Below are 25,439 nucleotides of genomic sequence, written 5' to 3' on the forward strand. Positions count from 1 at the left end.
GAGTAGAGGATTTTTCTACATTGTAATTCTTACTCATTATAGAGAATTGGAGTAGGATCATGCAAGGATATGTTTGGTGTGTTAATGTGTAATAGGTGGGTGGTGTGGATGATGGTTATGGGGATAGAGAATAAAACCTGCAAGCTCTGTGGGCAGCACCTTAACTGTCATTCCACCTTGATTTTGGGGAGAAGGTCCAGAATCTTTTGGGTTCCTAGAGGTAAAATTCATTACACACTTTTATCATTATCATGGCTCTTTTGTGGTCCCTGAACAATCAATGCAGGAAAAGCTTTTAATGTAATATCTAATTAAAGTAGCTTTTCAGTGGGGGCTTTTCTCTTTGCTTCTAGCCTACTCCAGGTTGCTAGCCCTCTATTTCCCAGTTTTTATTTTGCTTTTGAAAGAATGGTTACACCCATCAGGCCTGCAGCTGTCCACTTGTGCAGGGCATTTAATATCCGGTCTGCAGGCTGAACTCCAACCTGAGGTCGGTCCACTGGTGAAGTCATTAGCCCCGCCATGGTGGCATCTACCTGGAGGAAGAAAGGCATTTTGTTTTCTACTTCTAACTGAAATCTGGTGTGGGACAATATACCCCTACCCCCGTTTGGCCAGCTGATGCTCTCGCCTCTCTGAGGGTAAAATTGAAATGCATAGGGTATTGCAGCGCACCCACTGATGAGCTCAAGCATATATTGCACAAAGCTGCAAATCTGTTAATGCGCTTTAAAGCCCATGTCCTGCCTCTCCTTTTCCTTATGCCTGAAAGGAGGTATTTTTACTTCCAGATGCCAGAACTACTGTGATTTAAATCCTTCCAACCTTTTCTTGCCTTTTTTTTCCTTTTGAAATGCTAATGAGTCAAAACCAGAATTAAACAAACCTGGAATGTATTTTTAAAATGACATTTAATGAGTACAAATTTACAAAAGCAGTCATCCCTTAACATGGGGCAGACATACAAAAACAAAATGTTTATGAGCTCAATAAAAATTTTCCTAGAATACAGTGAAGTTTAGTCTAACTTTTTTATGTAAAACGGTCTGGACCTGTTAAAAGGAATATAGTTTGCTACTTTCGTCTGCTCCAAACTCATTCTTTCCAACCCTAGGTGAACTGGAGGAGTCAGCTGTGTTAGGATGGCCAAGTTGGTTTGATGGTTGGGGAGGAAGGATGTTGAGAGGGATGAAAGGAGGAAATTGGCTTCTCTGGTCCACCGGTGGGGCTGGGGACCCTTGTAGTTGAAGCTGAGGGTCAGGCCTAGCAACGCACTGTTACACCAAAACCACTGGACGTGTTCTTTAACTTCTGGCTTCATGGATGGCTTTTATTAACTACATAGGTAGAACATTTTTACTAGGTTAAAAAGTAGAGTTTTACTCTAGGCAGCTTCCCCCCCCCCCAAGTTGTATCATTTTCTATTTTTAGTGATGAACTATGATCAAGTAAAAACATACCAAAAAGCATGATTAATCCCAGAGGTTTTCTTTATATCAGCCTGGATAGTATTTAATTTTGAAGCAACCATTCTCTAGACAAAGAGCAGGCTCCAACCCTAGAACACTCGGTTGTTTTGCACAAAACAGAGTAGATGAGTAATGACATTTTCTCTGTCTTTCCCACTGATGCTCTAGGGTCAGTGCCACACACCTCAGCTCTGCTCACAGTTTTCCAGGTTTTTTTAACCTTGCTTGAGTGAATCAAAGATAAATTAATGGAGCATGCATTCTGTGTGCCTTCTCAGGGAACACAAACTGATATAAAAAACAAAATCTGGGGCTCTTGGGTGGCTTAGTTAAGTGTCTGACTTCAGCTCAGGTCATGATCTAGTGGTTTGTGGGTTCCAGCCCTGCACTGTGCTCTGTGCTGACAGCTCAGAGCCTGGAGCCTGCTTAGGATTCTGTCTCTGTCTCTCTCTCTGCCCTATCCTACTCACGCTCTGTCTGTCTGTCTCTCTCTCAAAAATAAATAAGCATTAAAAAAGTTCTTTAATTTCATAATCCCAATTCTTGGCAAGTATTCCAAGGAAATAATTTAAAGTATGGAAAAAAGTTATAAGTGCTAAGATATTCTGAAATGTTATTTGTTTTAGTAAAAAACAGATATAACCTACGTGTTTAATTAGCGCATTGGTTACATAAGTGCCCATTTGATGTAATATTAATGCAGCCATTAATAATATACATATACCATGTAAGTAAGAGAACAAAACCACTGATATATTAAGTGAAAAAGGGAGGATGTGAAGTTGAATATACAGTATAGATAAAACTATTTTCAAAAAGTTTCATAGAAAAATTTCCTGGATGGTGGGTGATGTTTTAATATATTTTAATCATTTTGCATCATGTAGAATATATGATAATAAAAGTTAAAACAGAAAGAAAAATAGGTGGCCTTTATGGAGTAGGCTGAAAAATGTCAAACCCAAAGCCTTTGGGTTATTTCATTTTGTGGGAAGTGGGTGCCTAAGGCCCCTTTCAGCTTCATGCATGAGCCAGGAAGGCTAATCCTGTGGAAAGTCATCTTGGAAATGGTATTATCAGCACAGGAAAAATAGAGCAAACCATCTGCATTACAACAAAGATTTGAGAAAGAACCAAGTCTTATATTTCAGCTACTGTTCATGCCTCCCTACCCTAAGATTTTACATAATTCTCTCTCACCTATGCATTTGTCAAAATTATACTTTCATTATTCATTTAATATCACTGCTTAAAATTATATAAGCCTTGAGAATTAGAGAAGACACTTTTTTATACTAGAAATTCATTTCATAGATGATTAGTATTGACCAATATTTGGAATATAGTATTCACAAAGCATACCACAATATCTAAATCATACATACCTAGTATAGTGCAGCTTTACAAAATTTATGTAGCTTGCTGTCTAAAATTCTGGTTTATGTGAACTTTTCGTGCAAGGGTTTTATCAACCCTTCCTTGCTTGTTGTACACTGAGAAAATCCAAGTGGATATCTCTCAATTGTAACTCAATCTTCCCTGTACTTATTCCTTGTAAAGGAAGGATCTTACAACAACAGTAATAGACTTGCATATATCCAACCCATGGTTACTTCCAATCAATTGTGAAATTATTTGTTGTGTTATAAAATGGTTCTTCACAGTACACATCCATGTTGGCAAAAGCAAAATCAAAGAGCACATTTAACTACAGAATTCACTATGGCAATATTTTTGACCACCTTCACTTGCAAAGAACAATAAGAAAAATTCTCATTCCTTTCACTTCATTGGTCCTCCTTTTCAGACATACCTCAGAAAGCCTTTATCAGTGGCCACCATCTTACTGTTTTCTTTTTCATTCCACTCAGCCCCTTGACCCAGAGAAGGAAGTTGCTGTACTTCCCCTGGATTTTGCAAGACATTAGGTCATGCACGTTGCCCATGACAAAACAACTTTTTAGTGTGAAACCACAAAGATAACCATGACCTCAGCCCTGCTGCCTCTGGGAAAAAGAGAGGCAGGGACCTACACAGATTCATCACTAACCTGAGATTTACTGGTGTTCTATTCCTATCTGTCAAGTTCTTAAAGTCAGGCAACAGCTCCTTCTCTGTTAACAAACTTCAGGTCATGGTGGGAGAAAAATGGCTTCTTAACTGTTCCCATTACGTAGTCTTCTCTAAATATACATTACTACAGTTCAGAGTCCAGGTGGACTGAACTTTGCTTTAAATATCTTTCTCCATTCAATGTCGGTTTCGCATTCCTCTCCCAGCCCTGGCGGATCCGTGTAAGGGTCTTGTCTATACATGGCAGGACGAGGACGAACTTGATAACCAGCACGATGCAGGGAATGATGAGTGCTATCACGTAGGCTGAAGGAAGGTACCATATGAGACTCGAAGGACTGAGGAATCTCTTGCCACCATACACCATGGTGTGGGCTGTGCATAAGATCAGGGTCAAATAACCCAGTTTGGACTGGATAAGCAAGAAAAGAATATGTACATTAACACTATATTTATATTTTAAAATGAAACACTCTAAGCCATTGCAGGATATTTATTACCAACCATAAACCTTTGACGTTTGTAATATTTAGAACACTCTGCTAAGTACTGGAGAAAACATTAACCCTCCTTCAGGTTGATAAATATTTCATTTAAAAAATATTGTGCTTATAAATGATATGGTGGTTTCATCCTTTTTTAAAAAAATTTTATTCTTGAAGTATAGTTGGCATACAATGTCATATTAGTTTCAGGTGTACAACGTATTGATTTGACAATTCCATATGTTTTGTACTGCTTACCATGACAAGTGTAGGACCAGCTGTTACCATACTATTTTATTACAATATTATTGACTATATTCCCTGTACTTTTCATTCCTGGGATGGGCGAAATAGGTGAAGGGATTAAGTGGTGGTTTCATCTTAACCTGGCTAGATGGGAAAGTTTTCCAGAAGTAAACTTTTTTGAGTTAGAATAAGTAATATACTGTGGCTTCTTCCCCAGTGGTGAAACTCTTTCCTTGATCAACTTTTCTGGAGGCCAGAGATGCTAAGACAGTATGTCCTTAAGAAGCACCACATTAGTTTATGTTACAGACTAAAAGCAGATGCTAGCTAATTTCTATTGCAGTAAAGAACAATTAGCAAACTTTACTTTTGTTTGTTTGTTTTGGCCTAAATTCTAAAGCTCAATGTTTATTTCTGTCTTAATAGCCTTGACTAAAGGTGTTAACATGAGAAAATGTTGACTGCATTTGTTCTCTGGGAGAAACTGCAAGACTTTCAGAAATTCAAATAGTTTTATAAAATTCAAATCCAATTCCAGTTACTAATGGTCTTTTCTATTATACTGATTCACAATGAGCATGCATCAGAATAATTTGGAAGGCTTGTTAAAACACATTGCTGGGCCACACCTCTAGAGTTTCTGATCCATTTGGTCTGCGTGGAGCCTGGGGACTTGTGTCTCTAATAAGATCCCAGGCGATGCTGAGGTTCTAGGTAGCACACTTTGAGGACTACTGGTCTATAAGAATAGTAACTAACTGCTTTTAGTGAGGTGTCTGGTGGTTGGTATGCGGGCAAAACCAATTCTCCCTTGTATAGACCTGCACTGAGTCTGGTATGACAGTCTAACAAACCTTGCTTTGGTGGTTTTAAAGTTGAGTTTAATATATGCCTTTTTTGTATCAATATGTCCTTATTAGAAGGCAGATATCAGAAGTAGAAATTTTGTCTTTGGGTTTCTCTTCATCTTGTGCCTAGCATATCCCTGCACACAAAGTTTAATAGTTATTGGTGCTCTTCACTCTATACTCACACCTGTGGCTCTAGGAGTAGTCAGCACTCTTGGCATGTGATGCCCAGCTAGGAAATGAAACTATTATGCAATGCCTTTTGGTACCAGAGTTTAGCATTTTTGGACTTGAACGTGTTTCACTTGCTATTTTTGTGACACTGTGGTGGAAGTGAAGGAGCATAATGAAAATCTGTACATCGTATGAGAGAAAAATGAAAATATTTGTAAAGCCAGACTTATTTTGCAATATAAAGTAGATTATATCTTGAAGTCGTTACCTGGACAAATCGGAACTCTCTCCAGTTGACCGTGTTGCTAACGGATGGCAAGGAAGTGATTCCCAAGAGTACAAACAGGAAAAATCCAAGGATTCCCAAAGCTACGTATGAATCACTAAGCCAGGCAGTAGAGGTGCTAAATGGATCTTCTCTCTTTGCCATTGCCTAAGAAAAATTATTATCAATTTTTAAAAATTACATTTTTTTTTTTACAAACTGCCCAGACTTTTAAGGGGAGTGAAAAATACCTCTGCATACTATATTTGCTCAGGACAAATCGTATGTATTTCTTAATAATCACTTGAAAATAACTATAGAGAAATATGTACTTGGAAATGATATTTCTTGGTAGAAAAAGTAATTGGTTCTGCTGGGACTTTATTATGTAGTTGACTCTAGGAATTGTGTAGAAGGTTTTAATTGACCCTATAAATTCTAAAACAAAGTAAACATTTACTTAAACCTTCTTTACCATATGGCTTCTTGTTCCTCAAGCAAAACTTGATGTTCTCAAATGATTATATCTGGATTCTGTTCATCTGCTGATTATTCACACACACAACATTTGGGTTCTTTCATGTTTATTATGTCATAATATAGCATCAAGTCTGCCCATACCACAGACTGAGAAAATCCAGGCCCTTTAAATGGGACTGTTACCTAAGAATATCCTATGTATTTGAGAAATAATGTAGAGAAATCCACAGAAGTACCATCAATGAATTATTGACTAAGAAACTTTGAGACTTCAGTAAGATTGATCAAAACCAATTACTTCCAAACTAGAACGGATGGATAGCACTTCCTCTGGGATTGCTTTATGACTCTCTGAGCTGATTCTCTCTGAATTGTTCACTATGCAGAAAATAGTATTTGACATTTGCTCAAAATTGTTTAATTTTCTAGTTTTTGAGGATGGCTTTCTGCAAGTCAAACATTAGTGGAGGTATAAGCACCCTTTTGTGAATTTGTTTACCTTCTTGTGACAGAGGTTTGAACAGTCCCCTTACTTTTGTAAGATGGTTGGTTTTGACTTCCAAGAGGAAGTAGCATGCACAACAAGAGAAGCTTGAAAACTCAGTGATTTACATTTCTTGACTGCTCTCCTTCCCTAAGGAATTCAAGTAAGTGTTATTAGGTTTCCTGAGCCTCCAAATCTGCCAGTTTGCCGGTATCCCAGTGAGTCCTGCAAGTACACATCTGCACCCAAGCGAACCTGGGAATCTAACTTTCATTCCCACTAGTTTTATGAGATCTCAACCAAATTCATTAAAAAAAAAAACAAAAAAAAAAAAACCCTAAAACCCAAACTCAGAAAAACCCCAAACCAAACCAAAACAAAGAAAACCCCAAACAGGAACTATAGTCTCCATTAAAAAAAAAAAAATAAAGGTGGTTTGGGGAACCTGGGTGGCTCAGTCGGTTAACTGTCTGACTCTTGATTTCAGCTCAGGTCATGTTCTCATGGTTCGTGAGTTCCGGCCCTGTGTCAGGTCCTGTGTTGACAGTGCAGAGCCTGCTTGGGATTCTCTGTCTCACTCTCTCTCTGCTCCTGCCCCCTCTCTCAAAATAAATAAATAAACATTAAAGAAAAAAAAGATAGTTAGAAGAGTGATTTTCTATAATTGTGAAGTGGAATATGATGTAGCAAGATTTCCCTTTGCTTTAAGGAACTGGAGAATACAAATGAGTAGAGATTTACCTGGGTAATGGTTCTGTTTTTCATTGTCCATCGTACATAATATCGAATAGGAATCACTAGTGTGTAGAGGACGTGAAGGGAGGCAAATCCCAGTGCCACCAAGCCAAGCTGCTTTCTGCAAAGCATCCAATGGTCAAGCCAGTCCGGGAATCGGCGGTATTTTGTACCTCGGTACAGTTGCAGAATGGCAGCAATAACGCCCGGGAGGTAAACCAAGGCAAGCAGTGTAAGTGCTGCTATTGGGAAGACACGATTTGGAATGGAAATAGCCATGCGAAATGTGCTATCTTTCCCGCTATTAACATAGGGGTAGATTACATCTCTTATAACACAGTAGAAAAAGAAGAAGACACACAGGAAGGCAGACAAATAGAAGGGGAACTTCCACATTGGAAACAGTTGCAGGGGGTAGTTTTCAATTTCTTTGGCTGCCATGAGAGATCCTTGATCCAGTGGAGTAAGTCCAAGAGTACGAACAATATCCATTACTCTTTGCTTGGCTTTGCTGTCATTTCCACAGACGAACACCTGGGTTAAGAATAATTTATTTTGTACTTATTCTTTCTTTAATAATTACTTTGAAAGTCTATGTAAGCACTGTGCAGAGCAAGGACGTGTAGTAGTGAACTGCTTTTCAAACAAGGATATAGAAGCAACATGTTTTCAACTTGCACATGCGTGCTGGATAGTTAAGTACCAGGGTTGAAATTGAGAGTGGTTTTAGTATATCACACTGACACAATAGGACTTGGTTCTCCCAGGGTGATGGTTTGATTTTTCTTCTGTATTTGTGGGTACTATATCACTTTGGGATTACTTTTAATCTCAGTGAATAAATGGAGTCAGTTTCATACAGTGTGATGGGAATGGAAAGGATATCCATCAACAATTTAACTGTGTTACTTTTTAGTATTTATAGGAGGCCTCTGGAGACTGACACCATTGGCTTCAACCAAACTCAAAGCTAAGGGTGCTGACAGTGGGAAATAAATCACAACAATTGACTACTTGATTAAGCCCAAGAAAATTATCCATGGCACATATTAGCAAACTGAAATGTTTAGTGGGTATTTTGTTTTGTAATTATATTTTGGCATCTTTGAGGAAAGTGGACATTCAAACATTTACTTTTTTAAAGATTGAGTATAAAGTAATCATTTAATATTACCTGCCGATTTGCATCCAGTGCTCCAGACTGGAGAGCCCAGGCTGAGATGGTGTTAAATGCTTTCACTACGTGAGCACCTGGCACCAGCTGAGCAAGGTACTCGGCATTAGATTCTGGATACTGATTGATCTTGAGGTTATTGCTGATGTCGACCAATGTTTTCCCTTTGAGCACCTCAGTTAGTTCTGTGAGAAAACCATAATGCTCTCTGTGGACTGCTATGATTATGATGTCTGATTTCCGGGCCGCTTCTGAGTAGCTCAAGACCTCTGCACCGTTGGGCAGCAGACTGGACTTCTGGGGGTTTCTACTTCCAAAAACAATAGAATAACCACACTGGAGCATTTTAAGTGCCAGTGATCTTCCAAAATCTCCAGTTCCAAAAATACATACAGTCTCTTGCTTTTCTGAAGAATTCATAGTAAAAGGAAATGCATCTGGAGAAGTTTTTTCCATAACTGAAATATAATAACAGAAATAGTCAACAAAATATGAATGCTCAACCTGGAAAAGTTAATGAGAATCATATCCAGGAAACAGTGATCATCTGGGTTGCTCTCATCTTCTCATGAATTATCTCAAGCGTAATTCCCACATAATTTGGAAAGAGCAAAAATTTTCATGTATATGCTCACATGTGTCTCATTTAACAAAGTCATTAGTGAAAAACTTCTGTTGGATAAAGAGATGTAGTGAAGAACCAAGACACTTATTGGTGGATGCTTTAAACCATGGACCTGTGTTACAATGATAACTGCATTTACCTAACACTTAACAGTTCCTAGAGTTCTCAGAGCAAAATCTAGCAAAGGATGCACTAGTAAGGAAATTGTAGACCAATTTACTTATGTTTTATGATACAAAAATCCTAAATAAAACATTAGCAAACGGAATCCAGTAGCTTGGTAAGAGAAAGTGTGCATTGATCAAATGGGGATTATTCTAGGAATAAATATAAAGATTAGTTCTTTAAATTCAATATTAGGAACTCTACTAATATAACTTAATATATTAGAAGATTTAAGGAGAAAAATACAGTCAAATTTATGTATGCTAAGTGGACATATGTTAAAATTTGACATTTATTTTTGATTCATAGTCAAAAAGGAACAGAGAGATATTTCTTTAACATACAAAATATCTCCCTCAACCTAAAATCAATTAGTATTATACTTAAACAGAATTACAAAAAAAAAAAAAAAATGACCAGAAACACTCCCAATAAAGTCATAAGCCAGAGAAACCTATCTGCTTTGACCACTTTAGTTATTATTGTTTGGAAATTCTAGCTAACACAACTAGACCAGAGTAAAAGATTTGAGATATAGAAAGTCAAAAGGAGTTGTGGATGATCAAACTGTAATTTTGGGAACCTTGAGAAAGTCAACTGAAAAAGTACTGTAATAAAATCAATCCAGCATCTTGTTCAGGAAGCCAATTAATATCAATATTTTTCATTTATTAAAAAATAAGTTCAAGATTTAATAGAAGAAAGGGTCCTATTTACAGTTGCAACAAAATAGAGAAAATATTTAGGAATAAACTTAAGATAACAAGACAGGTACAAGAACTAGATGAAGAAAAATTAAACACTTAAATTATCTGTCTTTATCTATCTATGTAGAACCATAATAGAACTAGATGGAAACATTGAGGTTTCTTTTATAACTTTAGAGGGGAAAGGCTCTTTTCCTATAAATTCCTGAAACCATCAAAGAAAAAGGGAATAAATGTGATTACATAAAAATAAATAATACCCGCAAAGCAGAAACCACTATAAACAAAGTAAGAAGATCAACAAACTGGAAAAAATATTTTTAACTCCTACAAATAAAAAAAAAAATTGCTGGAAAGCCTGGGTGGCTCAATTAGTTAAGCATCCAACTTCGACTCAGGTCATGATCTCATGAGGTCATGAGTTCGAGTCCCACATCGGGCTCTGTGCAGACAGCTCGGAGCCTGGAACATGCTTCAGATTCTGTGTGTGTGTGTGTCTCTCTCTCTGCTCCTCCCCTGCTTATGCTCTCTGTCTCTCAAAAATAAATAAATATTTTTTAAAAATTGTCCTTTAGAAAATTGGGCAAAGGATATAAGTTGACTGTTTATCCTAAGGTGATATGAAAGACTTTTTAATGTAGTGAAACAAAAAAATCTTAATCTTACCCAAAATAAAAGAAATGCAAGTTGAAACTAAAGTTGGATACTGTTGTAAACCATGTGAGTTACTTTCTGAAAGTTTGTGAAATTTAAATTAAAAACAAATCAAAGTCCTCAAATTTCTCCAATGTAATAAAATAAATTTGGTTGTTTTATTAGAATATTTTTTTTCTTTTAGTACTGAATTTTCCCCAAAATTAATTAATTATTTTTAAGAGAGAGAGAGAATCTCAAGCAGGCACCATGCTCAGCACAGAGCTCGATGTGGGGCTCAAACCCATGCCCCTGAGATTATGACCTGAGCCAAACCCAAGAGTCAGACCCTCAGCTGACTAAGCCACCCAGGCACCCCTATTATTTATTTTAAATAACATTTATTATTTAGTTTAAATTTTCAATTGACCTTTTCCTTTCTTTCTCTTTCCTTCTTTCTTCCTCTTTCTTTTTCTTTCTTTCCTTTCTTTCTCCTTCCTTCTTTCTTCCTCTTTTTCTTTCTTTCTTTCTTTCTTTCTTTCTTTCTTTCTTTCTTTCCCTCCCTCCCTCCTTCCCTCCCTCCCTCCCTCCCTCCCTTCCTTCCTCTCTCCCTCCCTCCCTCACTCTCGCTTTCTTTCTTTCTTTCTTTCTTTCTTTCTTTCTTTCTTTCTTTCTGTCTTTCTGTCTTTCTGTCTTTCTTTCTGTCTTTCTGTTTAGTAACGTATCCCCAGTGCTAACAAGAGCATTGATTATGATGGACTAGACACTTCCTGCTACAATTTGTTGAATGATATTAGAAAGGTGCATTGTAGGTGTTAGAAGTAGCTGTTTGCTCTGTGTGCCAGGCACAGTGTGGGGCACATAATGAAGAGGAAGTTGAATGATTATGATATAAGAACGGGGAAGAATAAGGGAGAAGGAGAGAAGTTGGGGAGGATATTGTAAAGACATTGCTTCTTTAATCCAAATGGGTCTAAAGTAACACTCAGTGAATTTGCTGTGGAATTTTAAACCAGATGTAGTCACTATTTAATTCCTACAGGGTGGCTTTCATGCTGATTGTAGAGCATATGAAGCTTGTACCTTTTTAATGGGATTTCAGAAATTTGCCCTTTCCATTTAGCCTGTGGAAAACATCTATACTCTTACCTGAGCTTATCTAAAAATGTGTACCTGTATCACAAGCAGACCAGTTAGAGCTTTGGAGGTAGTCACAAGTCATGGAAGAAAAGGACAGGACATACAAGACTCTCCTGTGCTTCCACAGGAACTCTTTGAATAACTGAATTAATCATAGCAACTGAATCATTTTAAAAACCAGCTGGTGACTGATACCCTGAACTTTTGTGACCGCATGTAGGGAAGCACCTGAAGATGATATAGGGCCTCTCAGATGGGAACGTAGCTGTGCCTTTGAAAAATTTTTAGTAGCATCTACAAATGCAAACTAGGTTAGCAATTTATATTATATTGGTTAATTGCTAATCAGTTAACACCTTGTTTTTACAACTCAACCCCTCAAACTGGTAAATGATGCCTTAGTTACTGTCAGACTGTGAGTATGTTCAAAGAAGGTCAGATAGCTGTCCCCTCACTTTTCATCCAGTCTTTTATCCTAACATTATTTTCTATCTCTTATATTTGGATGAACATTTGCAAACAAAATACAGATTTGATAAAGTTACCAGCAACTGTTAATGAGATGGATGGTATCTTTATTGACATATTCTTACTTGGATCATCTTAATCATTGCAAAGTGAGAGTGATTCCAGACTCAATTTTGGCAGTTTGGCCACTACCTTAATTTATTCTAACCTGTCATAAACTTAAAAAAAAAAAAAAATGAACATATCAGCTAAACAGCACTATTGTTTTGCTCCAACTTTTTTTTTTTTTTTTTTTTTTTTTTTTTTTTTTTTTTTAGTGAAGCTTAAACATAGGGTTTGAACTCATGATCGTGAGATTAAGACCCTGAGATCAGGGCAGCTGGGTGGCTCAGTTGGTTAAGCATCCGCCTCTTGATTTCGGCTCAAGTCACGATCTCATTGTTTCGTGAGTTTGAGCCCCACGTCAAGCACTGAGCTGACAGCACGGAGCCTGCTTGGGATTCTCTGTCTCCCTTTCTCTCTGTCCCTCCCCTGCTCGCACTTTCTCCTCTCAAAAATAAATACATAAATAAACATTAAAAAAAAAAAAGACCCTGAGATCAAGACCTGAGATGAGATCAAGAGTCAGACACTTAACCAACTAAGCTACCCAAATGCCTCTTTCTTTGCTCCAATTTTTACTACCACTCTCAGCTTGGGTAAGTTACTTAAACTCTTGGTGTCTCTGTTTCATCATCTTTAAAATGAGAGATTGATAGTACCTACTTTGGAGACAGTGTGAGGATTCGATGAACTAGTGTATCTTAATATAGTTTTGAGATATAGAAAATGCTCAATAACTTATCTAATATTAATAGGTTACTCAAATAATTTAGTAATTTTCTAATTAACCAATCTATTAGTTACCTAATTAATGAAACCTTTATATAAATTCTATAAAGTAAGGGTTAATTATGCTTCTATAACGGATTATTGGAAATATATACAATTTATCTGGAATAGCATTCAATAATTCTTAAGAAGTTTCTGCTTTCCTCACTTATTTCTTAAAAATCCTGTGTGAAATGGCTTTAGGGCATATGAATTTATCAAAACATAGATATATAAACAGTTCAAGTGTGAATTTCTCTCATTTGTAATTCTTTCATATTTTATTTTAATATTTTCCTCTTAAAGTGCAGCTTAACAGTCTAGTGTAACACACTTGTAATGTTGTTACACCAAACATTAAAATTATTTTCACTCTTGGGACACCTGGATGGCTCAGTTGGTTAAGCATCCGATTCTTGATTTTGGCTCAGGTCACGAGTTCGAAATCCACACTGGGCTCTGCACTGACCCTGCAGAGCCTGCTTGGGACTCTCTCTCTCTCTCTCTCTCTCTCTCTCTCTGCCCCTCCCCTGCTTGTGCTCTGTCTCTCTGAAAATAACCTTAAAAAAATATTTTTAGTCTTAAACCTTCAGAGATATTACTGGGCAAATTGGAGGTACAAAGATGGTAAGGAGGTATTAAAATATCACTGATTGATTTAGAAAGAAATAGGGCAATTAGTTACTCCTTATCCAGTTACAGAAGTTATAAGGTTGGTAATTTGGTGGCCACATCTTGAGCTCCTCTTCAAATCTTCCTGGTTCTACTTTTAGTTATTGGGCAGTAATGGAGCTCTGCTGAACTTCCACTGCCTATCAGAGGCTCGCTTTGGGGACCCACTTTGGGGACCCTCTTCATTCTTGTCCTGAGGTTTCTCTGATACCTGTACCTGCTTAGCATTCAGACACATATGACCCATGGGGCCACCATAGCCCAATGGAGGACGTGGCCCCCTGGATAAATGCTGACCCTTTCATCTTCTGGCACGCAGTTCTGACATGTTTTATAAGGCTCCTCAGAAAGCCACAGCAGAATACAGCACCACTCCTCCTTAGCAGTGGCCAAATTAAGGCTCTCTCCTGCCATCTTTCTCACGTTCCTAGTTTATGCCCCTTGCTCTTCACTCCGCTCCTTGGAATCACTTCCCTAGTAAATTCTGCATGCATACCTTTGTCACAGCCTCTGCTTGCCAATCAATCCAGGATAATACAACAGTTTGGTTATTGTTTGTTTTCATGGAAAAAGCAAAAAAGATCAGATCTCAGGTTACCATAACTGGGATGATGAAAAAACATGTGAAAAATAAAGTTATTAATTCTTTGGAAGAATTTAATTCTGAACTCTTGGAAAAAATTCCAATGACAGAAGTTCATAAAAAGAGATGTAGGCATAATTGAAACCACAAGGGAGATCAAGTTGAGGGTTCGTTTTAGAGAAGGTATTATATAAAAAAGGAAGTTACGCCCATTTCTTACCATTTGTAACTCAAAATAGCTCCCGTGTGTAAACGTGGGTTTCTGGAGGTAGTAAGATTTCTTATGCCACTTAAAAAGTTTCCTAATCCTATTTTACTTTTAGATGTAGGATGGAAGGAACAAAGAAAATAAGAAATGTGTTACACAGGAAGCAGAGGTATTAAGGGAAAGTAGAGTTAAGATAGTTAAAACATAACATAGTGATTTCTTTTTCCTTCTGCTCTTTACACACTTCAGTTCTGTCACAGGAAACACAAGAATACCCCCTGGATTGGAAAATCATTCAGAGGCTCCTTGAGATGAAGGCCAAGACAGGCAAAGTGACCCCACTGGGCATTCATATAGATTAAGAGATTGGTAACCAACAGCACAGATGCAGAGGTGGCGGAGATGACTTGGAAGGGCCATGGTAGCAGCCACCAGAGAAGCTTGTGTGCCTGTGCATGGGTGCACTCATGTGTGTGCATGTAAGGCACGGAGCGGGACTAGGTGTGGGTCATGTAGAGTCTTGCCCGTCATCTCCCTCTGTCTGCAGATCCCAGCCCAGGCATGGGGAACCTGAGACAGCCTTCTTCTGGGAAATTCCAACTAGGCTTCACTTGAGGAAGTTAGGGCTTGTCTGGTTTGTGTGTTTTATTTCTATCACCTCCTAGAGGTCAGAGATGAGAGAGGGCCCGGCCACTTCCAATTTAAGAGCATCCTAGCTTTTAAAAAACATGGAAATGTCTCAACAAGATAACAAAAATTGCATGTTTTAAATGTTTATGCCTAACAAATCAATGCTATTAACAAAAGAATATTTTTGTTGAAATACCTATAGATTCACAGGAAGTTGTAAAGATAGTAAGAGAGGTTCCTGGGGATCCTTCATTTCCTCCAGGGGTTACATTTTCCATAACTGTAGTACAATATCAAAACTGGGAAACTGATATTGGTAGAATGTGTGTGTACAGTTCTCTGTCATTTTATCCCATAGGTAAGTTCATGTATCCACTGGCGCCATTAGGATACAGAACTGTTCTAGCTCTACTCCCCTCTCTGCTCTCTTAACCCCTGGAAATCATCAGTCTGTTCTCTAATTCTATCATTTTGTCACTTTAGAATGAAATATAAATGAAATCACATAGAATGTAACTTTTTCATGCTGGCATCCCGCCCCCCCCTTCCCCGTCACATAATGCCCTTGAGATCCATCCAAGTTGGTGCATGTATCAGTTTGTTCCTTTTTATGGCTGACTACTGGTCTATTGTATGGACTTCTTCATTTGCTTATTTGCTACTATATGTCCTGTTTTTGAAAAGTCATCTTGTTGGCCATTTTTTAAATGGATTTTTGTTTTTTTTAACTGTTGAGTTTTTATATATTCTAGATATGAGTCCTTGGTCAGATAGGTGGTCTTCAAATATTTCCTCCCACTCTGTAGCTTGTTTTTTTATTCTGATGGGTCATTCGCAGAGCAGAGGTTTTTAATTTTGATTAAATTTAATATATTGCCTTTTCCTTTTGTGGATTGTACTTTTCATGTCATGTCTGGGAATTCTTCACCTAGCTCTTGGTCTTGAATATTTTCTCCTCAAAGCTTGGTAGTTTTATATTTTACATATAAATCCATTATCCATTTTGAGTTAATCTTTGTACAAAGTCTGAGGTTTAAATCATTTTTTTTGCCTAGGAATATATAATTACTTCCCTATCAGTTTTTAAAAGACTATCCTTCTTTCATTGAATTGCTTTTGTACCTTTGTCAAAAATCGGTTGCCTGCACATGCATGGCTCTATTTCTGGGTTTTCTATTCTGTTCCATTGATCTATGTTTCTACACTCTGCCAATTCTATGAAGTTTTGATGACTTAAAATTAGGTAGACTCATTCTTCCCACTTCATTTTTTTTTTTAAATTTTCAGAACTGTTTTAGATATTCTAGTTCCTTTGCCTTTCAATATGTTTTTGTAATATCTTATCCATAGCTATAAAAAATTGTATATTTTAAATGCTTATACTTAACAAATCAATGATTTTTTACATTTTCTGAAAATAAAACATAATCTATTTGTTTTGTTTAGGAGATAATCACGGGCTGTATTACAATATTAATTCATATTAAAGCATAATAGCAGTGTGCAGTTATCTGATAAGTAGGTACAAATCTAAACTTGTAAAATACACTTCTTTTTATCCTAAGCAGTATATTTCTGTATATGCATAGACCTCATTTGGAGAACACATCAAAATAAAATTTTGAAGTCCTTTGTGTATCAGCAGCCAGAGGCAAATTGACCTTTCTCCCCTCTCTGTGCCCTGGAATAGATCCTGTTCTGCATTCCTTTTAGTAAGAAGAACAGGGATCAACAACCCAAAGCATGCCCATTCTAAAAGGTGGGCACTTTGTCGCCTTGCTTTTGGAAAATGGGCCATTTGTTTCCCCTAATGTTTTCACAGAATGAAGAGGAAAATATTTAAATACTTATGAATATAAGACCATTTTAAAAATGGGAAGAGGAAAGAAAATCTTCCCCTCTCTCTCAGGTGCAGAGAGCCCTGAAAGGAAAAATTAGCCTTCATGAATCCTCTTACATCTTCTATTCTGATAAATCTATAGAAAATACAAATTAAGGTAAATTCTTTGATATAAAGATACAATCTTATATTAACACATAATAGTAGAAGACTTACTTGTTTTTTTAGTTTACCCAGTTTTACATATTTATACAAACTAAAAATGCAAAAAAAAAATGTTTCACTGAAAAAGGTTTGGAGGTAATCATGAAAAGGACTATAAAGACAAAGCTCTATCATCATCACAACACACAATTTTGGGTAATAGAAATAGTGTGCTGGGAACCATGATAAAACCATAAGTAGGCAAAGAAGGACCCATTTATTGAATTTGGTTTGGACAGGAATGCAGGGAGAGGGGCCATGGTGGTGGTATAGACAAACAGATGTCTTCCTGGCACTCTTTCCAGAGTTTTGTTCAACCATCAAGGTGAATTCTTAGAATCACTAAGGTTTATAAAATGCAAACACCCATACAAAGGAACCACTAGAAAGTAGTGGTTCTCAACCTTGGTATACATTAGGATCACATAGAGAACTTTTGTAACATACTGATGATCAAACTCTTGGAGAGTCTCAGTCAACTGGTCTAGGGTAGAGTCTGGGCATTTTCTTTTTCAAAAACAGCTCCCCTAGATGATTCTACTTGAGCCAAGAATGCAAACCATTACCTGTTAGCTTTCAGTTAATGGTCTGCTACAGTGGTTCTCTTCCTGGTCATACATTAAAATCAGCTAGGTAGCTATTAAATGCTAGGGCACCACCCCCTGAGATTCTGAATCAATTGGTCTGAGATAGAGCCCAGACATCTGTATTAACAAACAACAACACAAAAACCCAACCCAAACAAGCAATCAATTCTAAGGAGAACCACGGCTGAAAACCACTGCAAATGAAAAAAAGATAAGTCTATCTTTTTTGGAGAGAGATGATAGGGAAGGGAAAGGCAGAGAGAAAGTAGGGTGTTGATGAGGTTATAAGGGTTTGCAGGAACATTTCACCTGCTTTTCAACTTTCCCACCACATACTCATTGGCTGAGTCTGAGAGCCTAGAATTCCTATTTTTATGAAAACCAGAGGCAGGAATGAGTGTGCAGGACCCACAAAAAGGAAACTCGAGGGAGTCAGACTCAGGGTTTGGTATTAGACAGCCAGATAGGGTTTTGCTTTGTTCCTATCTCAAGGAAACCTTGACAGGATGTTCTCCATGAGCCACAAAGTTTGTTGGGTCAATTCCCCTCACAGATCTACTACAGTGCTCCTGAATTTGAATAGTAACTCTCAAATGGTGCCATACACTATCTCGTTTATCATTTGGACAAAACCATTATTAAAGATATTCTCCACCTTTCCCCACTTAATAATTCAGCTTTGAATTCTGAAACGATTGTTCAATCCAAGATTTTGAATTCTTTTGGCAGGTAGTAGCCCCAATGGACACATACACTGCCCCTGGTGTTGTAGCATACAAACCCAGGGATCTTGCTTGGCCCCTTCCAAAGAGTTAGAATACAAATAACATTTTTAAACTCTGTAAGATGTGACACGATTTTTCATTTTAATTTGATGCCTGTAAACAGGGACTTTTTTTTAAGTCCCTCCTTCTGTTTTATTATTCCTTCTGAATTTCAACCTGAAAGCCCTACATGACTTGACAACATATTTGTAATGAGCTGAAGCCCATCAATCAAGTATCTCCTTTCATCACAAGGCAGAGGGGCAGCAGGGACTTGTGCAATGGTGCCAGTCTTCTTGTGATTAGAGCATTTGTTTTAATATATCCCAGGGACAAATGGAAAGCAAAACATACTTAAAAAAAATTTAAAACCTTCCACTAACATATGAACTCCTCCAATTTTTTCACTGAGCTCTTTCTGTATTTAGTGAAATCAAAGTTCTTCAGAGAAAGCAAGCATATTCACATTTAAGCATGTATTATTTTACTGACAGGTATATATTATTGTAGCAAAATCAGAAGACCTTGGCTTAAAAAGACTTCTGATTGGAGTTTATGAAAAATGTAACATGTCTATAATCAATGGATTTTTCTAATTAATTGGTTTTTTTTTGACATTCAGTCTTCAGTTGCACATGTTATTTGAAAATAAAATAGTGCATTTCTTATTTTAGCCTTGTAGTTAGAAGTACCTCTGTTAGTAATAGCCACAGACAAAAAGATATCTAGCATTTAATGCATTTAATCCAATTAAAAACCACTGTAGGTTGGTTGCTGAAAAACTGATAAATTATTTCAATTGTTTTGTGAGAAAATATTATTTATCTCATAGCAACCAAGTTTACTGATGATTAGCTTTTACGCTGGCCAACAGAATAATGCAAAAGGAAACAGGAGTCTTAACCTGTACAGTTTGATCAAGTCACAAGAACATAACTATATAACCTTCACGTTAATGTTCTATAGGGATTTGCTAATAATGAGAACCAGCTATGGCCTGTGCTGCAGCTATAATGATTCTGTTAGTAACATCTCGCTGCCACCCAATGAATTACCAAGACAGCAAGGAAATGCAGACCTCTAGTATCTATTTTAATTGTACTTTAAAAGAAAAAAATTATTTTTAACTTAAGTTCTCCATGAAATTCTCGTTCAACCAAAAACCTTACTAATACATGTTTTCACATTTGGATCTCAGCCACATCTGTCAAGATTCCCTGGCCAAGAATTTTATCATGTAGGTTCATTAGCCACTGACTAGGTTGGTTAATTTATTTGATTAAAGCCTGGGGCTCATGACAACAAGGTCAGGAATTTAGTCACGTCTGAGTTAATTTGCCTTGACCTCTATTTACCTTCTAAATGCTGGACAACTTCTTACAAATCTGTAGTTTACCACACATTCAGCATCAGGACAGAACTGGACTTGCCACCATCAGAAAAATAACTCTATCTTGCTGATTAGGTGGCATTTGGCTTGTACAAATGCTACATGAGCATTTGCTTATTGGATAATTTGGTGATCACGACAACCCACTTAATAGTTAGTATCAATTAGTGGGGTTTGCTTTTTCTAGGACTACTGTGGTCAGGGATATTTGGCAAGTGATTTGATCATTTCAATTCTGAATGAACTTTGTTTAAGTAAATTCCCTATGAATGGTCATTTATCTTCGCATTGAGGCCACGAGGAATTATCTAAGTATTGATAACTGCCAACTTAGTTTGGGGGTAGAGGAGTGTTGCTGTGGATCTGATCCCACTCCTAAGTCCCTGCTGATGAAACTCAATTCTGCTTAGGGGCGCCTGGATGGCTCAGTCGGTTAAGCGTCTAAACTTCAGCTCAGGTCATGATCTCGCGGTCCGTGAGTTCGAGCCCCGCGTCGGGCTCTGGGATGATGGCTCAGAGCCTGGAGCCTGCTTCTGATTCTGTGTCTCCCTCTCTCTCTGCCCTTCCCCTGTTCATGCTCTGTCTCTCTCTGTCTCAAAAATAAACATTAAAAAAAATAAAAAAAAAAAGAAACTCAATTCTGCTTCATATTGTCTATCTTCTTACCATTTAAAAAATAAATCTCCTGGGGGCAGGGGAGATTCACACATTCTTAGGAATATAGTTTCCTTCATCTTTTGGGTACCATTTTCATCTCTTTCTAAGCTAGCTCTCAGAGGCAAGGACTCCGCTGTGGCCAGAGTGCCTCTAATGTTTGCCAGGACTGATCAGCTTGAGCTTTGGGGCCAGGTCTGGCCTTGTAGCTGCTCCCTGTCTTACCCCAGGGGACAAAGTGCTTTTGAAACTGCTCCCCTTCCTCCCTGTGTTATACTCTGATATACAAACTTGAGAGCAGTGCTAGTTGATAAATATTCTTTAATGAGACAGCTCCTTCTTTTAAATTCCTCAGTTTTCAATGTCAGCTCTTTTCAGTGGTATGTATGGCTAGAGGCTGGCTTGCCAGGTAAGAGCTTGACATTAGGCACGGTGGGAATCTTCATGCCATGGAAATCAGCAAATGTGATAAATCAGGACTTTTTTTTTTTCTTCTCAGAGAGCCATTTACCAGCACCCCATTGGCTCTTTCCCTACCTTTCCCACACCTCCCCCCCTTCCCCCCATTCCCAAGAATTGCATGTGACTGTGGAAATGGGAAAGTAATTCCTGCTTTCCTGGGGGAGATAGAGACAGGAGCCTCTTTGTGTACTGCTATCCCCAAACACATATCTTTCCATTTTTCAGATATGCTTCAAGAATGCACAATTTGGGATCTTAGTCTAGGAAAACCAGAGGCAATTGATACGCTTTCATTATCAACTGAATCAAACCATTTGCCAAGCTGCTAACTGCTTTCTCCTCAACATCCTCCCCTTTCTGATACCACCCAAGTCAGGGCAATTGAATAGGATGAAGAAATCATTTTAGTACTTGGGTAATGGAGAAGAAATAACTGGAAGTATGATAAATTTTTTTTTGTATAAGAATGATTTGATATAACTTAATTCTTGTGAACTGTTCACTAGGCTTTGTATCTTATACCATGCTTTCAAGTATTAAAGAAGGGCTAACATGTTTTACTTAAGTTAAACTAATTAAAACCTTTAAAAATTCAATATTCCAATTTTCCTGGCCTCAGTTAAATGCCTTAATCCTATTAGATCACTCTTTAAAATGAATTACACTCTAAAGTATTATAGTTACACATTTTTTTAAATGAAACCCGGTATAGCAACATAATAGGGTTACTAAAATTAACGTTAATGAGAAGAACCACCAAGGTTCCTGCAATTTCTTCCTCCTTTAAAAAATACTTACAATAATTCCTACTATTTATTTTATATTGACTGTACAGTACAAAGCAATCTCATGCTTCTCCCCAAATGGCAAATGTTTGAAATCTGGACACTTTGACCTTAAGTGGTATAGTGCAGGGGGCATCTGTGCTCAGAACCTACTACATCCATAAGGGTTCTTATCTTCCAAAAATAAAAATCAGTGTTATCAACATGTTGGTAGGCTTTCATGTTTGCAACAGACTTTTTGAACAGACTCTCTGTGCCAGGCACTGTGCTGTACTCCCTCTTGGGGAGGACGTAGACACATCCTCAAACTGCTATAATATAGTGTGTAAGGACCCAAGTAAGGGATTGTGCAAAGTGGGTCCCAGGTTAAAGAATGGGCACAAGTTAATCTGGGAAACAGGACAAGGAAGTTTACTAAAGTCTGCGCAAAATTGCCTCAGCCACTATTTAACTTGGGCTCAAAGCTGTTTCCACACCCTGTGAAAAGAGCAGGTGCAGATGAAACATGCATAATCAGTGTGGACCATTAATTGCCCCTTCATATTTTCATGTTCCTCAGCTTTGGTGCCGTCACCACTGAAGACCTCACTGGAGTCCCCTGCTCTATTGTTAATGCCATTCCCCCCTCCCCCCCCCCCCCCCCCCAGTATTTGGAACTGAGGCAAAAGAGACTACCTAGTCTGGGTTCTAATAACCCTCTAGGAGGTGTACTATGTAGTTATATTATTACCTCTTAGGTTTCTTTTTATTCAGAATTATAGATCCTAACTTTTCAAAATTACCCTTCGCACACACTTTTTTCCTTTTAAGATGAAAATTGAACTTTGCTTCAGCCTGACATTAGAACTGCTCATACAATCTACATTTAAAAGAAACATATTTCTCTCAAAATAACTTTTCAGAAATATGTGACTGTCAAAGTACAATGTGGTAAGATCTCTCTCACATGGTTTAATAAACTCTTCTAGAACATTGTGGAGAAGGATTTGGATTAGGATGTCAATGTCCTGCCTAGTTAGAATGGAAATAGTTCTTCTAGTAGAAGAGTGTATTCTTTTTGTAGTGGTATATTTCGGAAAGATGATCTCCATAAAGTACAAGCATCCTTTGTTCTCTTTTCCTTAATGGTTTTGGAAAAACAGACTGTTTATGTATATAGGCCAAGTATGTTTTCTCATCATACATTGTTTTAAGCATTAATTATCCTTTAGTTATTCATCACCTTTGTTCCTTCCAGGACTGATTTCTTCTCAACAAAAGAACAAGTGTTAATTCAAATCATTTTGAAAAGTCATTCAAAATGTCTCAAGTAGGCTTAACACATCATGCAGAACTGCTCAGAAAGTCTTCATAATTGACTAATGACCCATTCTCTTTGGGCTTACAAAGAACAGAAACAAACAGGTGACTTCAGAGCTCTTGTCTTTGTAAATCTTATTTCTGTTATTTATGGCATAAATGTAACTTCAAAAAAATGCTCCCACCCAGAAAACCACATTATTCGTAGCCCGTGTAGAATCTTACAGTAAGAATGATAGGTAGATGTGGGTACAGAGACTTAGCAAATGGCCTCCTTCTCAGAGGACAGCTCAGGGGAAACTACCAAAAAGGTACCCTAGCAAGTCTTCAAGTTTGAAGGGTGATTATGTACATCTATTTGCCAGTAGCTTTTTAGCCTTCTTAAGATTTTAAAAGGAAATGATTTTTAAATAGCAGTTGACGACAGATCTAAGTGACTTATAAAAAGAACCAGATGGTGAGGATCACGAAACACTGGACTGTGTTTCCAAGGGTGACCACAGAATCAGCTACTTGGGAGATTTTAAAAGGAGAATCTATGTCCTTTTAATAAGGGCATTAACAATGGTGGAATGATGTAGGGTGGTCCTTCAGGAGATCGTGAAATGCAGAGTGACTGCCCAGGGTTTCTTCAATTTTGAAATTCTACGACGAATGAATCTATTTTTCTTAAAACTGTTCAGAACAAGGCTCAAGGCCCAGGGTTTTCAACTTATTAACAGGCTTATAAACTTTTATTTGGTTACTTCTAACAACAGTTAGTAAGCTGAAGCAAGACAGAAGTCTGGAAATTGTTTTCGAGTTAGGGGTCAGGTCTTGTACACATCGGTTTCTGAACATGAAGTTGCTCTGTGAACTTCTGCAGAGCCATAAATGTTGCCAATGGAGAAAGTGCTCTGACCCAATTTCTCTATACACATGTACCATTTACTTTACAACCCCAAAGCCTGATAAATAGGTTTTCTGGGTTGGCAATGTTTGCCACGCAGGTAGAATGCATGCAGGCGGAATTTCATTCTGTGCTAAATCACAGCATTCTGAAAAACTCGGGGCCTTGCAAAAGGCCATATCTCAAAAAAGTTACTGCTTCAAATAAATGTGCCATTTCATAAAATTACACCTACTGAATCAGAAAAAATGTTCTTTCATGTGAGTGACATTTATATGACTGCCATTTATAGGGAATAGGACATTCTCACAGAGCAAGGCTGAAGAATGGTTTTGAAAGCTGAGAGTATTCTCTGAATGATAAATGTGTTAGAAGTCTAAGATACTTGTGTGGGAAGAGACACTCCAAAACTGGGTAGTTTCCCTACAACACTGAAACTTGCATTAGTATGAAGAAAGTAATTCCTTGGTTATACTTACTGCATTAATGAGATTTTCTATATATTTCAAACCAGCAAGCATCTTTAGTCATTGATTTTCACCTTGGTAAAGTGTTGGACCCTGTCGATCATCTGGTCCAAGAGCCTTTTATTTTACATATGTGGAAAATGAGGCTGAGGTGGTGAGCTTCTAGTTAGAACTAGGAATAGAATTCTCCAACCTCCCTCCCCTATTCTCCATCCAGCTCCCCTTCATGACACCAGTCATCTTTTTAAAAAGTTCCTAAATTACCACCCAGGGAGGGAGGGGAACTACCTTCTAGCTGCCTCTGGACAAACTGGGAAACAGAGATTTATTTATTCTTCACAATAAATTACTTTTTCCAACAGTATTTCTCTGGAAAAGCAATCGCTAAATTACAAAAGAGGGAGTTTAAATCGAGATCAAGGACGGAAGTGGTTGCAGATCTCGGCACACATTTCAGCTCTTGGTGAAGATCTGAGACTGAGGAGATTGCCAAAGCCACATTCTTCCAGGCGCCCTTCCTGGTGAGCGCCACAAAACCGCTCTCATCCAGAAGTTAAGATAGAGGAATATAAACCCTAAGTCTTCGGGTTTCTCTGCACCCTGGGGTAGAGATGGGCGATAAAACTCCAGGAAAATAGATGCTTGCTGAATTGCTTAACTCATCGCGGGACACCCTTGGATGGCCCGTCTTGGAGAGGGGCGCGGGGGTAGGGGGGGCGCGGCGCGGAGTTTGCCAGCACCTTCTTCCAGGTGCTTTCGGGCTGGAGAGTGGGGTCCTGGAAGTAGGGGCTCGAGGTGGGCTGAAGCAGATAAGGGAGGGGAGCCGCGCGGCGAAAAGTACGAGGCAGTAGCGGGCTACAGGGACCCACCTGCTAGGAAGTGCTTTTGAGGCGAGGCGGCCACGGTCAGGCGCAGCTGCAGCAGGGAGCGCCGGGGGTCAGCTCACAGCTCCGGGCTGCGGGTG

At 38.1% G+C, this 25,439-nt stretch overlaps 1 protein-coding gene across 4 annotated transcripts; it reads right to left on the reverse strand.

Annotated features, from left to right (window-relative positions):
- Positions 1–368: 368 nt before the first annotated feature.
- On the reverse strand, positions 369–25,439 carry STEAP4 (STEAP4 metalloreductase). Of its 4 annotated transcripts, none has more exons than XR_006965387.1 (6): positions 25,345–25,439; positions 8,434–8,891; positions 7,266–7,793; positions 5,564–5,728; positions 3,520–3,954; positions 369–532 (listed from the first exon to the last, which is right to left on the reverse strand). XR_006965387.1 is itself a non-coding variant. In XM_047097601.1 (5 exons), the coding sequence occupies exons 2-5, from the start codon at positions 8,887–8,889 to the stop codon at positions 3,667–3,669; spliced, it is 1,437 nt and encodes a 478-aa protein (XP_046953557.1). In that variant the 5' UTR covers positions 8,890–8,891; positions 25,345–25,439; the 3' UTR covers positions 1,964–3,666. The 4 variants fall into 4 exon arrangements, 1 of the variants encoding a protein (XP_046953557.1); XR_006965386.1 differs by having other exon boundaries at positions 369–536; XR_006965385.1 differs by lacking the exon at positions 369–532 and adding an exon at positions 895–1,337.

Source organism: Lynx rufus, unplaced genomic scaffold (genome assembly GCF_022079265.1).
Source record: "Lynx rufus isolate CCGP_SWC_20201006 ecotype Redwood Valley unplaced genomic scaffold, mLynRuf1.p SCAF_4, whole genome shotgun sequence".
NCBI classification, from domain to species: Eukaryota; Metazoa; Chordata; class Mammalia; order Carnivora; family Felidae; genus Lynx; species Lynx rufus.

Excerpts from the sequence above, each read along its gene's own strand:
- STEAP4 (XM_047097601.1), bottom strand. The coding sequence starts at position 8,889 with ATGGAAAAAACTTCTCCAGATGCATTTCCTTTTACTATGAATTCTTCA. Across the intron at positions 5,729-7,265 it reads AAAACAGAACCATTACCCAG|GCAATGGCAAAGAGAGAAGA; the intron begins GTAAATCTCTAC and ends AATTTTTCTTAG. Across the intron at positions 3,955-5,563 it reads GAGAGTTCCGATTTGTCCAG|TCCAAACTGGGTTATTTGAC; the intron begins GTAACGACTTCA and ends TTGCTTATCCAG.